Here is a 15,879-nt window from a genome sequence, read left to right as displayed (position 1 = left end):
TTTTAAAAAGGGGCAAAACCAAATTTTGCTCGCTCGTTCGCTCATCCACATATTCATAGAAATGTTTTGAATCAATACGCCACTGGCTATATTTTAACTGCACATTTTCCAAAGTCTTTCAAATATTCGTCTACAAACTAGATGATAGATGGATGAAAATTGCCAAGTTGAAAACAGTGATCAAGTAGCCTAAGGAGCTCATATACACACATCGGGGCTTCAAACAAGGGGGTAATAAACGTTCCACTTTACGATAAAGATTAACTTACAATAAATATTTATGAGTCATTAATATGGGAATAACTTTGGAGATCGTACATTTTCTGCAGATCGGTTGTAGTGATGAAATGAAATTCCAAAAGGAGCTAAATCCACTTTGGGCATTTTTCTGTAAATCAAGGTTTTTTATTCACCCCTTTCCTTTATCCACTGCTGTTTTAGTTTTGATATATATGATAGTTAATTAAATGTTTTTAAAAATCTAGCATTTATTATCATTTTTAAGTAAGTTTTTGAATTTTAGTTTTCATAGATTTAGTTCCTTTCGGAACAAAATTTAAGCATGCTTAATATTGGAAATTGAACACGAAACACATAAATATTGCTAACAGAGTACATTTCACATCTTTTCTGACGTTTGTCCATTTAAAATTACAAAAAGAAAAAAAAATCATCTTTTCTAAGAACAGTGACTTTTTGATATCGCGGTAATCAAATGCACCACATCGCATTTGAATTTTTCTTTTTGGGGGAAGGTTGGTAAAAATTGATTTCAAATTTGAGTTTTATTCCAAAAGGAGCTGAATTCAAAGCAGTTTTATTCCAAGAGGAGCTAAATCCAAAAATAGTCATAAAATAGTAAAATTATGTTTATTTTCATCAAAATTTGCGCTGATGGTGTGAACTTGTATCCGCAACATCAGCCTAAAAATGAATGCATTACTTATGTAAAGTAGCAAAAGTAACCAATTTTAGATAACCACATAGTGGATTAAGCTCCTCTTGGAATAAAACTGCTTTGAATTCAGCTCCTTTTGGAATAAAACTCAAATTTGCAATCAATTTTTACCAACCTTCCCCCAAAAAGAAAAATTCAAATGCGATGTGGTGCATTTGATTCCCGCGTCTAAGATGCATGTATTTATATTAAAAATATCAATTTTGGTCAAAAGTGGATTTAGCCCCTTTTGGAATTAAAGCTCTTTAGATGCTTGTAGGTGGGACGAATCCATCATCCCTTCCTGTGTTTCCCTTTGCATGCAGTACAGTGCGTCCCAAAAAAACTATACACTTTTGAAATGCCTGCCAATTAAATTAATGTATCATTTTGGGGGAAAAGACTTATATATATGGAAAGCCAATAAAGTCAACTTTCAAATGACACCAAAAAGTTGGAAAACTATTCATGCTTGAGCGAGCACTGTCCACTGAAACAAAGGGTATGAAAATAAGGGTGGGCCGGATTAGCCTTCCAATTTCTTTCAGGTTTTTTTTGTTTGGTACTTGCAAACTTGCAAAGTTGAGGTTTATTTGGTGAGTTAATGATCAGTTGTGATTAGTTTGTTGTTTGTGAAAATTTCATGCGTTATTAAATAAAAATTTAATGCATGAGTGATCATGAATTGCAATTGTTAGAGCAGCATTTTGACTTTATTATGTGGATCTCAGCAATGTGTTCATGAGAATCAGGAAAAGAGGGGGTAAGATAGGACTTGAGTAGGTGAATTATACGTTGATGGGATAAAGGTCAACAGAACATTAATTAGCAGCCCCTCCCTCCATCTCTACCCCCCCCCCCCTTCTCTCCTCCTGAGAGACTGAGCTCAGCTAGGCTGGGCAGGAATTAGCCTTACAGTTTTTTTGAGTGGTTAGTCCTTTGTAACTTGCAAAGCTAAGGGTGTTAAGCTAAATTAATGAGTGAGATAAGTTTTGGTTTATACGGCCAATTTCATGAGTTACTAAATCGAAATTTGATGCATGAGTGAACAGGAATTGTAATTTTAGTGTAGCATATTCATCTTGTGGACCTCAGAAGTGTGTTCGTGAGAGTCAGAGTAATGTGATGGTACCTGTTACAAGCAAGAGGGCGAGATAAGCTAAGACTTGGTTAAAAGGGCATTCCTCTTCTTTTTGTCCTTTTACAAATTAAATATCATATGCACCCCTCCACCTCCATTTCCCAGCCCCCCCCTCTCTCTCTCTCTCTCACGGTCTCACTTCCTGGATTGTAGCCTATTCAAAACTTAACTGCCAAGTGACCGGTGGCTGGTGGTCAGTTTTATTTTTTCGAGAATGATTACCAAGAAATTTACTGATTATGATGATTAATGAAATAATTTACTGACAAAGACTGAATGTTTGATTAATCACATTGCACATTGAATGAGTTGAGTTGATTTACTGATAAATTGTTGATTAAATGATTGATAGGAAAAAGTTGATGCCCCAATTCAGAATTTATCATTAAATCAACATTCTGCTCTGGACTTCCCGCGTACATGACAATAGCCATCAGTCTCTCAACAGGAGGGGAGGGCGGGAAATATATGTAGGGAGGGGGCGGGGGCAGAATGTTCTGTTGACCCTTATTCCATCAACCTACTTCTCCACTTAAGCCCTATCTCACCCCAATTCTCCCGACTCCCATGAACACATTGCTGAGATCCACATGATAAAGTTGAAATGCTGCCCAAAAATTGTAATTTGTGTGTTCACTCATGCATTAAAGTTCAATTTAATAATTTATGAAATTTGCTTAAACAACCAAAACTGGTCATGGTTGATCATGAATTTATCACAACGCCCTAAAATTCGCAAGTTCCAAAGGATTTGCCTCTCAAAAACTGACATAAATTGGAAGGCTAATTCCAGCCCATCCTAATTTTCATACCCTTTGTTTCAGTGGGCAGTGCTCGCTCAAGCAAAAATAGTTTTCCAACTTTTTGGTGTCATTTGAAAGTTGACTAAATTGGCTTCCATAATTATGTAAGAGTTTTTCTCGAAAGTGCTATATTTTTTTATTTGGCAGCCATTTCAAAAGTGTATAGTTTTTTTGGGACGCACTGTAGAGTGAACAGCGAATGTACTATACAGGGGTGTATAAGGGGCGGCCCAATTACCCAAGAAGTTTTTTTTTTTAAAGAATTCAATTCAAATAAACATTTATCTCCTTCCATTTCACAAATTTCTACATTTTTCGTACACATAAATTCATACAAAATCAGTTTGTCATGAAGAATATAAATATGTACATGTTAGATTTATAGAAGATTGCGTATACCCTAAAAATAAAGGCTTGTGGCAGGATACGCCTACATAGAAAAAACTGAGGAAAGGAGAGGAAAGAGAAAGAAGAGAATGAAGATATAAAAAAGGAGAGATCTCAGTCGTGCAACTGTACAATTATTATCCTTGTTATTTAGTTGACATTTATAAAAGTGACGTCGCTTATAAAATCGTCTTTCCCGCCACCCCCATATCAAAAGACAATTGCTAAAAAGGATGCTTGTAAGCAAACAACCAGAGGAACGACGGCGTAAAGTCCTCTCCAAGAGACCTGGTAATGATGACTAATGCCTTATTCCAAAAGAAACTATATAGCACACCAAGTGGGAATCGAACCCGGGACACTGAAATCCGAAATCCTCACTCTACCGACTGAGCTATATCCGTTTCTGGCAATTCTAACCTAATGATATACGTTACCCATTAAAAAAAACCGGTGCTGCGATTCATTATCATAATTATGGTAAGACATTGACGTCTGCTGCTGGGGAAGAGCGTGAAAATGGGTGTCCATTCACCTATCTTATCGGTGCCCCGAGGGGACATTAATGGTTTATGAAAGAAAAAAATCAAGGAACACACTGCATTAATACTAAAACAGTAATCTAGACATGCATTTTCGTAATTCCGAAGGTTCTTTATTCCGAAGGTTCGTAATTCCGAAACACGTAAATTGCCTATATACCTCGATGTTCGTTAATCCGAAAACGTAATGGTTAATCCGAACATTTGTAGCGTTATTGCGAAGGTTCGTTATTCCGAAGGTTCGATAATCCGAAAACGAAATAAGGTTCGATGTTCCGAAGGTTCGTTAGTCCGAAAACGAAATAAGGTTCCGTTGTTCCGAAGGTTCGTTAATCCGAAAACGAAATAAGGTTCGTTGTTCCGAAGGTTCGTTAGTCCGAAAACGAAATAAGGTTCGTTAATCATTACGTTTTCGGACTGACGAACCTTCGGAATTACGAACCTCATTTCGTTTTCGGATTAACGAACCTTCGGAATTACGTACCTCATTTAGTTTTCGGACTTACGAACCTTCGGAATTACGAACCTTCGGAAATACGAACCTTCGGAATAACGAACCTTCGGAATATCCGAACCTTTGGAATAACGAAGCTTCGGAATTACGAATGTATGCGGCATGGGGCCAACCCCAATCCTCTTATTCTTTGAAATCTTTTTTCGAGATCATTTTTTTTTACTGAAAAATTACAGGTATTTCTCCATTTATAGGACCTTGCAAGCAGAGGCCTCTATCCTTGGGGGATGACAGGGGGCGCTCGCCTGCATGAAAATATTGGGGGCGAACATAATGATTTAGTCCCCACCCCATAATTTTGCCAAGTATAATAATTTATAATATGCAATGCAAATTTATTTGAAAGCTCTATAAAACCATGAAATTTTGCCTAAAAGACTAATAAACTTAGAAAATTGTAAATTTTTGGCCGGCTATGCGCGCCAAGTTCAGTTTTTATTTATTGGACATTTTTTTTGCCCCTCCCCTCCAATCCGAAATATCGATCGACGCCCCTGCCTGTAAGCAGTTTAATTGTAATTTAATCTATTCGCAGTCATCACTCTTGAATAAGTACAAGGACAACGGTGAAGGAAATGTGTTTATTATTACTTTTAGCTGTGTGTTTATACTCATATCTCATGCTTATATATACTGTTCATTATTTTGATGAATTTCGAAGTATTTTCATTGATATCTGTTAACCTCCACTTGTATAGCGATACTCAGAGCCCATTCCATTTATTTTTATTTATTTATTTTTTTGCTCTGGAATCCGCAGTTTTTTATCTCTCTCTACTTATTTTACTTATTTTACTTATTTTACTTATTTTACTTATGTTACTTATTTTCATGTACTCCTTTACGTATATTTCAATATTCCTTGTATCTAAGTTTTTGAGGGGTCCACATTCTACAAGCTTTGCTTTTTAGTGGACCCCTCCATTCTTCTCATTGATATATATTTATATTGATTTTAATTATATTTAATTATATTGATTATATTGATTTAAAATTGATATACACGTTAATCTATATTTGAATTACTTATTGAATGTTGAATCTTGTTCATGCTTTTGTTTAAATTGAATCAATTATCTTGTACATATTTATATTATGTTGAAGAATGAAAAATAAATTTGAATTTGAATTTGAATTTGAAAAAAGATCTTTTTTACTTCAGATTTTAAAAACAAAATAAGTTCCTGAGATTATCTGAAATAAAAGTTCAAAAATAAGAAAGTAGTGTCATAATTTTTTTTTACATGCCTTCCTTTGTAAATTTACAAAATAAATCAACGAATATACATTTTACCCATCTTTCTCGAACTATTTATTTTTCCCATCATATTTTCTGTCTTCTTTGTACTTCTCATAAGTATAAAACGACTTCTGTTACACCTTGCTAAATATAATATCGAGGAGATGCAAAACAATGGATTATGATGGTCACTTGGTAGTAGATCATAAATTCAGAATGGCATTTTATTTCGTAATGTTTTTTTCTCTATGACTCATGCCAAAAAACAATAACCAATATATTTTTTTTTGTGTAATGAAAAATGTATAATGTATGAATGTTATAGATTCAGAAGAAAACAATAAATCAAATCAAATCATATTATACTTTAATCCGTGTTTAATATTATTGTGCAAATTGTTATCCGTAATGGAGGAGGAGTAGGACAAGGAGAAGAAAACAAAAAAGAAGAAAAAGAAGAAGAATTAGAAGAGGAAGAAGGAGGAGGTGGAGAAGAAGAACTAGAAGAAGAAGAAAGAGAAAGAGAAGAACTAGAAGAAGAGGGAAAAAGAGAAGAACTAGAAGAAGAAGAACAAGAAGAAGAAAGAAGGAGAAGAGGAGAATGAAAAATAAGAAGCAAAACATCCATATCTTCTTAAAACCAGCTAAAAATGAACCAATTTGCATTTTAACCATTTCACCCCAAAAGTATCATTGCTTGCAATAGGAAACCGGAATGTGATAAAATGGTGAGAGGCTTCTTTTTTGTTTTCCACGTCTGTTATATTACCCAACTTTTCTCATCATATTGTAAACGGTATAACACGCGCGACTGTGTTACTATGGCAACCGTAGTGACAGATATCACCAGAGACCCATTTCATAAACACGTAAAACGATTGTAAATTTTTCCGTGACTGTAACTTCCATGGAAACTTCGATTGTGATAGGCTGCCGAGCCCTGTTACCATGGTAGTTGCCATAATGAGGCATTTCATTTTACAACAGTTGTATCCCTTTATGAAATGGGCCCCCAGAACGAAATTAAAGCCAATAATTGAATTCTTATAAGGCCATACAATGTTCATAGAAAATATTACGGTAGTTCCTGCTAAGTGGGCATTTGTTAATAGGCATGATGAGGCTACGAATATTTGATGTGTCGAGAGCAGAAGCAGCGCACCAATAGGGGCCGGGGCACCCCCCCCCCCCCCCCCTCTCCCCACAAAAAAAAAGGAAGACGGGAGAAGGAAGGGCATTGAAAAAAAGTTCTTGGTCACGAAATTCTGTAAAAACCAAATATCTTTGAGGGGACAATTTTGTCACATTTTAGTCATCTAGTCACCCCATCAAAAATTCAAAATGCCACTGGTTGATATACAGTAGGACTGACGGTTTGGGCACGGAAAGCTAATTGATACTGTTTTGTAGAAATTGTGATAAGCACAAGTAAACGATTCTTGCTCAAAAAAGTCATTTGTTTCCAAACTTCACACAAAATGAGAGTTGAACAATGTACAACTTTTTTTTAGACATTTCGTCTAACATCCATTTGGTCCAATCATCACTTCGTCTAATCACCATTTTGTCTCATAACCAATTGGTCTAATATCCATTTCATTCATTTTGCACAATATTAACAGTCCGATTAGACCAAATGGTAGATGTATATGGACTAAATGGCTATTGGAACAACTGGTTATTGGCAAAATGGGGAGTGGACGAATTGGCATTTAGACCATGTGTATAGTGGACAAACTGATGATGGTTGACTAAATGATAGTAGACGAGTTCGAAATTGGGCGAATTGGCATTAGATTAATTGGAAATGAACCGTACAGACCATAGACTTTTCTTTTCCATCACATGATATCATAACTGTTGTTTTCTAGATTTTTTCGTCAATGAATCAATAAATTAAAGAAAGATTTGGGCATATCAATAAATCAATGAATTGAGAAATATTGGAGTTTCTATTCTACACTTTACACCAAGGGCATGGAGGGTCTGGTATATGTTCTTTTGGACTAAGTCTACCCTGTAATAACTATGTTTCTCTTTTTTCCACTTCTCCACTCTCTCTCTGAGAATGAATTCACACAAAATATCTGAAAAATCATTACACTGAAATTTGTCTTAATGTCTAATAAAATTATTTACTATTTGTTCAGTTGGCGGGTTAACACCTATAGGCATAGTAAAGCCTTCTTAAATGAGCCCTCATTTCTCCAGGGCTCCATATTTACTTTTAAAAAAAATATATAAAAAAAACATGACATGGGCGATTCCATACGTGTCGTACGGGACATTTTGACAATTTCTTGTTTCCAAGCCGAATGCTTGAGCAATACAATATTCTTTTTTGTCAATGATAAAGCTATAGTGGGTTGTCATGTGAAAAACTAATAACCAACACAAAAAAAATTATTATGGGTAAATTATAGATGGAAATGTTGTGTGTCCTACGGGACGCAGAAATGTCCCGTACGACACGCAACATTTTAAGCTCTAATTCACATATGGACAATATATTTTTGTCTACCCAGTAGTACTTTGATACTACCACAAAGCAAATTGAAGTTCTTCATTCGTTGGGACAGCAGGTTGAAAAATTTTCTGAAAATGGCTGATTTTTCTGGCATGGAATCGCCCACATACATAATGTAACAACGGAATTGGGCAACTACAATGTATTAGCAGAGACAAAAAGATGGAAGGACGTTTTTATTTTGCATATCTTCCAAATACTAGTACATTGAGAGTGTGTCACATACATTAAAGGCATTCAAACCTACAACTTTCATTTGAAAGAATCAGAATGAAACTAGTGCCATCAATCACCCAGGAAGGAATTGTGATTTAAGACCAACCGACATCCAAAGTTTTACATTATCTGTTACATTCACAGCCTCCCTGTCCCCGGCCCAACAATGCCCAAAGCAAGCCTCTGAGTATCAGGTGGGAGAGCCCAATTTACTGACCCTCAAAGATCAAGATATGTTACAGGTATTTCAAAACTTTTGGTGTCTGCGAATTGTAATCCAGTCACCATGAAAGTTTAAGTACCCCGGGTTGGTGTTTCATGAAGCTGTTTGTAAGATACGAATGACTTTACGCACGACTGGTGATCCTTTCTTGTGCTATGTGATATCCCTATGTAATTGAGTTATGACCTAAGAACATGTTCCAGTCGTGCGTAAAGTCGTTCGTAACTTTACCAACAGCTTTATGAAACACCATCAGGGGGCCGTTTCATAAAGCTGTTCGTAAGTTAAGAGCGACTTTAAGAACGACTGGTGATCCTTTATTGTGGTAAATGGTATATTCATTGGCGATGGTGACGCGCGTAAGAAAGGTTCACCAATCGTTCTTAAAGTCGCTCTTAACTTACAAACAGCTTTATGTAACACCATCTGGGCTCCTAATTTTTTTTACCATGCATTGCAATTACCACTCATCATGCAGTGATGATGATCTACATGTACATGTATAGTCAAGGTTACAACACATTATCTAAGCTTTAGAATCAAGGTAAAAACCAAGAATCCTCTTCTATTTTATACTGCCAATTTAGAGTAATTCCACGCACAATCGATAATCCAATATCCCGACACAAGAGGGAAGCAAACAGGCACTACCATTTTGATTTAAAAAAAATAAGGAGAGTGTGGCTCACTATTACACAAAGCCTAACACAAGTGAATTTCACCAAAACATTTGTGCTCGGTGCTCCACCAATCAGGTGCAAGTATTTCAGTAGCTTATAACAGTTGTAAGTAAAATGGCTTACAAGCAGATCCATGAAATACTCGGACTCCCCTGGCTTCAATAGATGTGAGAAAAAAAATCCATTACCATATACATATTTAGTGATTTTATTAAAGAACACTATAAACAAAGATATTTTCAGCTCAGTCCATGCTTGAAATATTTTTTTATACCAAAATGAACCCCCCCCCCCCCCCCAAATACACATTTCTGTTTTGGCATGGAAACCAATCTGAAAACCTAAATAAATTTTCATGTAAAATCACAAAATATTGATTTCAAACATCCATAACAGTTTCAGCAAATGCATAAATGTCATGCAAACAACAATTAGAATAGTGACCATCATGTTTATGGGATTTACCAATTGAAACTTAAGTCTCAGGCAATGCAAGAAACCCGCAATCAATTGCAAGTCTATTTTCAGTCCCTAAATCAATTATAAGTTTTGAAATCAATTGCGAATTTGCAATTGATTGCTAATCTGCTATGTACTTTGTACCAGGTTGAAATTGGGTTGCTGCTTTATCTATAGTGCTGTTTTGGTGAAATATATGGAAGGACATGTTTCAGTAAATTAGTAACAATTTGAACAATGATCTGGGCCCCATCTTACAAAGAGTTACGATTGATCCAAGCAATCGTAACTCTATGGAAATCCATCAGTGTCAAAATTTTTATACAGGAAATTTGTAAAATGTCCTTTGTATGTATACAAAGGAGAACACACCAAATTGTCAAGAAATCAATGAATTTATGGATATACATTCATATCTACAAATCTTTTTGAACAAACATGCATTTTATATGTTGAATTTGCTGGCTTTCCATAGTTGCGATTGATCCTATCAATCGCATCTCTTTGTAAGATGGGCCCCAGGTTCTGACAACTGGTCTATGCCTGACTGACCACAGGACAGACAGACTGAGGGGCCTGTGTGGATTTATTGTAAGGCTAAGTTGTATGAAAGCTATTTGTAAAGAGACCAATTACAGAGAAGTTGATGTCCTGTCTTATGCCAATACAACTGACAATATAAATACCTAAATATGATTACAGCTGCACACCCTCAGGCAAAATTGGTTTAGGTGTTATACTGCTTTGCAATGAAGATGGTATAATACAAGAAGGTCCCTTCTTTTTCTTCTTCTTACTTTCGTCAGTATCTATCTTTATATCTGCTTTACCATCATCAAACTCGACACCATGATACGTCAAATACAGATGCAGCTTTTCTTGTTTCTTGGCCAGATACTGCTCACCCTCTGATGGTTTCAGCTCCACAAACCGGAACCTGTTCAGGTGGCGCTCCCACCTTTCCTTCTGTTTCTTGCGGCGCCGCTGCTTCTGCGTGCGAAGCTTGAAGCGGTTGCGCTTGCGCCACTTCTTGTACTGGTGGCGCTTCATCTTCCGGTGCCTCTTCTGCAAGATGTTTGTGGCTCTCTTTGTGACTGTGCCATTAGAGGAAGGATCGTCGATGAAGACATCGATCCTCTGGTGACATGGGACATCGAGTGAGTTCTCTTTGACGGCGGTTGGACAATCCCAAGGTATCGCGACACTTGCTACCGGATCTAAGATGGCCACCTGAGCCACTGGTGACCTTGAGGGCAATGTGTAGCGGACTGTTGCAGTAGCTTCCTCTGGTGAGAGTGAGAGTCTAGAAAGAAGAACGCTAACGGTATCAGGACAAGCTTCTTGCTGCTGTGCTTGTTTCTGGTCAGCAACAGGGACTGTCCAGACAGCTGGTGAGGACACATTTACTGCTTCCTGCTTCCTTGGTGGACTGCTCGGGTTCTTGGTTGAAGACACATGGCCAAGGCCTCTCCATGCTTGGACATTTGTCGATGAACCTGGAGGATGCATATCAGAGAGAGGAATTTTTAGTCACAATGTTATCATTCTCACAGTGATACATGACAAAAATGATGACGACAATAAGAATGTGTACGAGAAAAAGAAGAAACAGATGGACAGGAAGAAGTGGAGGAAGAAAAAAAACTACAACTCACTAATACTTTACGACATTAGGGGAGAATCTTTTGTCTTTATATCCTTTGTCCAATCCCCTCCCCAAACATTAACTTTGTTTCCCTTAACATCATCTTCCTTATATTGGACAAAACTCATTATTCTAACAACGAAAGATCTCTTCCTGAAAATAAATTGTGTCCTCATTACACTTCAATCAGTATAACAGGCAGAGAGGTCTTGAAAAGCACATCACAAGTTGAATTTCCACACAGGTTTCCGAGACTGCCTAAGATTGCTTCCAAGACTGCTCTATTCACATAAAATCACAATAATCACCTTACATTTTCATTTATTGAACAAAAATGTAAAATTGAAATACTAGAAATTATGATGTAAATATTGCCGTACATGAAAAATCCTTACCAAAAATTCCATGGAGAGAATTGAAATTTCTTGAAAGAAAATGCCGCAGCATTTTGTAGTCTGAAGTTGGTGTCCCTCTGTGGTATATCTGGATATCAAGTATTGAAAAAAACAAAGAATATAACTGTTAAAACAGCTAGTCCACCATATGACTCGAGTCTCATGGCTTGGGGAAGGGGGCTTAGAGGGACCACCCCCCCCCCATGCCCTGGGCTGATATAACAATGGACAAACAAGAATCACCATAGATGGCATTATATTAGGGACCTTCCTTGATCCCCCAGCCTCCCTCCCCCCTTCTATCATTTCCCCTAGAATGGCAATGGCTGAAATAAAAACTGAAGTTATCGAAATTGTATGTTTCACAAAATCAAAGTCAAAGTAGGCTAGCCGAAATGTTCTGTCTACCCCTACAACGCATGCCCTAGTCCTAGAATCTAGTTAAATTGGCATTATCGTGAAATAAGAAACCACCGTTCACTTCATACAGCAGCGCTTCGGTCATGTTCATTGGCTCCCTATTTCCACTAAGCCTATTTGTACACTAGACAGGTGCGCCAATACACACAAAAAAACGATTGGTTCCCTAGCCTAGGCTTAGCCTTGATATAGCTAGGCCTTACCACGATTTGGCCTAACTTTATTCAATCCTGATACATAAGGCGAGGGTCTATATCCCTGACCCTGTCCTAGACCGATAAATAGGTCTATTTCTGTCAGGGATACATGTACGCTCCGCTGAGACTTCATCTGGCTCCTCGGCATCCCCTCCGTCAATAGACCGATGACGACCATTGGGCTCGTAATGGTGGAGCAAACAACCGCCGCTTAACTACAGCGTCTGTGGAGAAAGGGTGCGATTTTGCACCCTCCTCGAATTATCGAATACTCCTAAATTTTTCTTTTTGACTGGGAAAAAAGGAAGAAATAATGAATATATTAATATTTATATCAAATACAATCAGCTTACCACCTTTCCGAATATGCTGGAAATTAATGAACTTTGATGACAAACAGATCCGGATCAGCCAGGTTCCTCTTCGATCGCTGTCAGCACAGCTGCGCATACGAACGTGCCAGCCAATCCGCTGGCGCGTCTGTACACTTGGCTGTAGCTGACGGCAATCGAAGAACCTGGCGCTGATCCCGATCTGTTTGTCATTAAAATTCAATATTCCAGCATATTTTTCAGAAAGGCGGTGAGCTGATTGCATTTGATATAAATTTATCTTTATTATTCCTTCCTTTTTCCCCCATCAACAAAGAGCAAAATTTAGGAGTAATCGAGGAGGGTGCAAAATGATGATGAATTGCAGCCTTTCTCCATAGACGCTGTAGTTAAGTGGCCGTTGTTCGCTCCAGCATAGCCGTCATCCGTCTGTGTAGGAGGACAAAAAAAATCAGAAAATGTTGAAAAACTCTGAAGAAACAGCGGATTCATCAATATCAGTTGGCCCAACTTGATCACCCAGATATCCAAGCTTGTACATACAAACTCTAATTCCCCAACTCCAATACACAAGGTCTCTGACTATGAATGGGTGATTCCCAACATACACTCATCTTAAATTCAATGGCAATTCAATGCCAAGCAAGGCTTACTCCCCACCCCTCCCCTAGCCAGGAGGCTCCTAGAAAGTAAAAATCATTTACTAATGTATGCTTACTCTCCACTGAGCCAGGGATTGCATCCCATTCATGTGCGTGCCGTGAAAAAAACTAAAACTTTCGCCCCTGAGATCTCTACTTTCATGACTTTCCTTCTAAAAGATAGTCTAGGCGGCTCTAGCCCTAAATCATGTAAATGGGATACAACTTCATTTCTGACATTTCTACGATATCGATTTCATTTTTTATTAGAATTCATAAAAAAAAGAAAAATATGATTGAAGACAGGGAAAACTTGTCGCAATGTTAAAATTGCCATCTTGTTTCTTTTGTTCTTCGCCAACGTTACAAGACGCATAACTCAATATGCATCTGCAACGTTGGCGAAGAACAAAAAAGAAAAAAGCGACGTAAACATTGCGGCAAGTTTTCCCCATCTTTTTTAATGAATTCTTGTTTAAAAAGAAATCAATATCGTAGAAATGTCGGAAATGAAGTTGTATCCCATTTCAGGTCTAACGTTAAGAGTCTACATGATTTAGGGCTAGATCTCAGAACTAAGTTGTAGAAGGAAATTAGAAATCTCGGGGGCGAAAGTTTCAACTTTCGGTTTTTTTCGCGGTACATGCACATGAATGGGACACAATTGCGAGGTTAGTATACTAATACTAACCTCGCAATACGTGTGAGTGCACAATCTCTGGCTCTGTGGAGGGTAAGGATACGTTAGTATGGTAGGGGGTCCTAAAGCTACGCACCACTCCAATGCGCATGCAATTTCAATTGCAAAATGCGCACTCTGTGTATGGAGTAGACCAAAATCTTCAGTCTCTGTTATGTTGGTTGTTCAGCTGAACTCCGTTGGCTTCACTCACCAAATACAGAGACCGAAGTTCTAGCGCGATCTGTACAGGGGACTCAATGGCCATATGTTTATGTGTATTAAGTTCGGATAAAACAGGGCAGTGAAGTTGCGCGACAGCCAAGGTAAGTCACTGTTTTTGTTCCTTTTAACTTGATTATCCCCGTTTTTTGGCAATTAATGCCAAGATGGAATATTAATTTGCACTTCGGTCGGGTTAATTTTCAAAAGTTTGATTCATTAAAGACAAAAATTGAAGAGCCCCGACGGGGGGATTTTGCATTGTAAGTCCCCTAATGGTGGCTGCACGATAGCGAGCCGTCTGTGTATGAGGAGAAATTTAAAAAATAACAAAAAATGTTTAAAAACTCCTCGAAACAGACGGCTGCCAGCTGTCTATGTATGGAGCTGTTACTGCAGCGTGATGAACGATTCCTATTCAGTTTTTTCTACAGAGGCTGCAATAAATCACTAAATACAGAGAAAACCAGCAACTGTTTGGAATTTGGGAGTTACTTATATTCACTTTGATTTCATAATCATATTTTCCTATAACTTATGAACATCATTTAGAAATTTAGGAACCATGGGAACAGGAGGAAATACTTTTTCTTTGCATGATAAATTGAGTCAATGAGTGCGTAGCTTTAGTTTAGGACCCCTTCTACATCGGGCGGCGAAATCTAAACGTGTTCGGAAAACACGGCGGGATTTTCGTCTTACTTAGTCTTAGACTTAGTGAGTTTTTTAATATTTTCTTAAGTTCTACTTCTAATCTAGGTTTAACTAGATTAATAATACAAACTTTAGAATATCACAAATTTGTGAAAGATGATTTGATAAAAATTCAAATATTAAAATTGCCATAGTCTTTTAATATATTGACTTATCGTTTGTAAACAAAGTGCGTAGCTTTAGGTCCCCCCATCATAAATTATTTTTACTCTCTAGGAGCCTGGCTGGCCTGCGTCTGCCCCTCTCTCCTGAGTCCTGGCTCCTGCACAACAGCAACATTGGCCATGGGCCCATGCATTGGCATTGCATTGCCATTTTGCTTGCAATTGACTGTCCCTGGCCTCACCTTGCATTCAGCTTGGTATACTCAGCCTAGGCAAGGGACTCACCACAGACTGAGAACTGTAGACTGTAGTGTTAGATTTGCCCGGAGTACCGTATCTAGCTGGAGCTGGCGGTAAATGCCATTCTCAAGGTTGTTCTCCTGTTCGACGGGTAGGCCCAGTAAACAGACTTGAGCTCTGCCAGAGCTGCGGGGCACTTGAGCGACACACGTCCGATCGATCCGTCGTCGTACCATGTACCGTCGATCGAGCCGCGGCTGCGCGATGCATGCGTGCATGCGTACGAAAACGTGATGGGCTTACTGAAATTATCGATAAACAGCAAGAGTAAATAGATCTATGGTGTCTCTGCAAAATCAAGCACTCTTTTCCTCCGAAATAATCCTCCGGGGGCCTACTAGGTGAGCGGCCAGAAGCCAAAAAGTGCCTTATTTCTTGACTTTAATCCCCCCGGCTGGATCAAAGCAAAATCATACATCAAATTAAAGGAAATTTTCTGAATTTTTCGGAATTGGGCATTACAAATGTTGTAATGTGTAGCATCACCATGGAAACCAGCCTTGAATAAGCCACGCTCATTTTAAATACTTATTGAATATTTCTTGTGAATATTGATTTTTT

General features: G+C 37.9%; 1 protein-coding gene across 2 annotated transcripts; it reads right to left on the bottom strand.

Moving 5' to 3' along the window:
• Nucleotides 1–7,662: 7,662 nt before the first annotated feature.
• LOC129276440 (uncharacterized) lies at nucleotides 7,663–15,581 on the bottom strand. Of its 2 annotated transcripts, none has more exons than XM_064109468.1 (3): nucleotides 15,261–15,581; nucleotides 11,710–11,797; nucleotides 7,663–11,165 (listed from the first exon to the last, which is right to left on the bottom strand). In XM_064109468.1, exons 2-3 carry the CDS (start codon nucleotides 11,759–11,761, stop codon nucleotides 10,366–10,368), a joined length of 852 nt encoding a protein of 283 aa, XP_063965538.1. In that variant the 5' UTR covers nucleotides 11,762–11,797; nucleotides 15,261–15,581; the 3' UTR covers nucleotides 7,663–10,365. The 2 variants fall into 2 exon arrangements, with proteins under 2 accessions (XP_063965538.1, XP_063965539.1); XM_064109469.1 differs by having other exon boundaries at nucleotides 15,304–15,577.
• Between the last annotated feature and the right edge of the window lie 298 nt (nucleotides 15,582–15,879).

Source organism: Lytechinus pictus, chromosome 14 (assembly GCF_037042905.1).
Source record: "Lytechinus pictus isolate F3 Inbred chromosome 14, Lp3.0, whole genome shotgun sequence".
NCBI lineage: Eukaryota > Metazoa > Echinodermata > Echinoidea > Temnopleuroida > Toxopneustidae > Lytechinus > Lytechinus pictus.
Note: the sequence above shows the minus strand (reverse complement) of the source record. Positions and strands in the feature narration are given on the sequence as shown.

Bases quoted from the DNA above. Each gene is read 5' to 3' on its own strand.
- LOC129276440 (XM_064109468.1), bottom strand. From the start codon at position 11,761: ATGCTGCGGCATTTTCTTTCAAGAAATTTCAATTCTCTCCATGGAATT. The intron at 11,166-11,709 runs GTAAGGATTTTT...TGCATCCTCCAG, and splicing joins TTCTCTCCATGGAATTTTTG to GTTCATCGACAAATGTCCAA.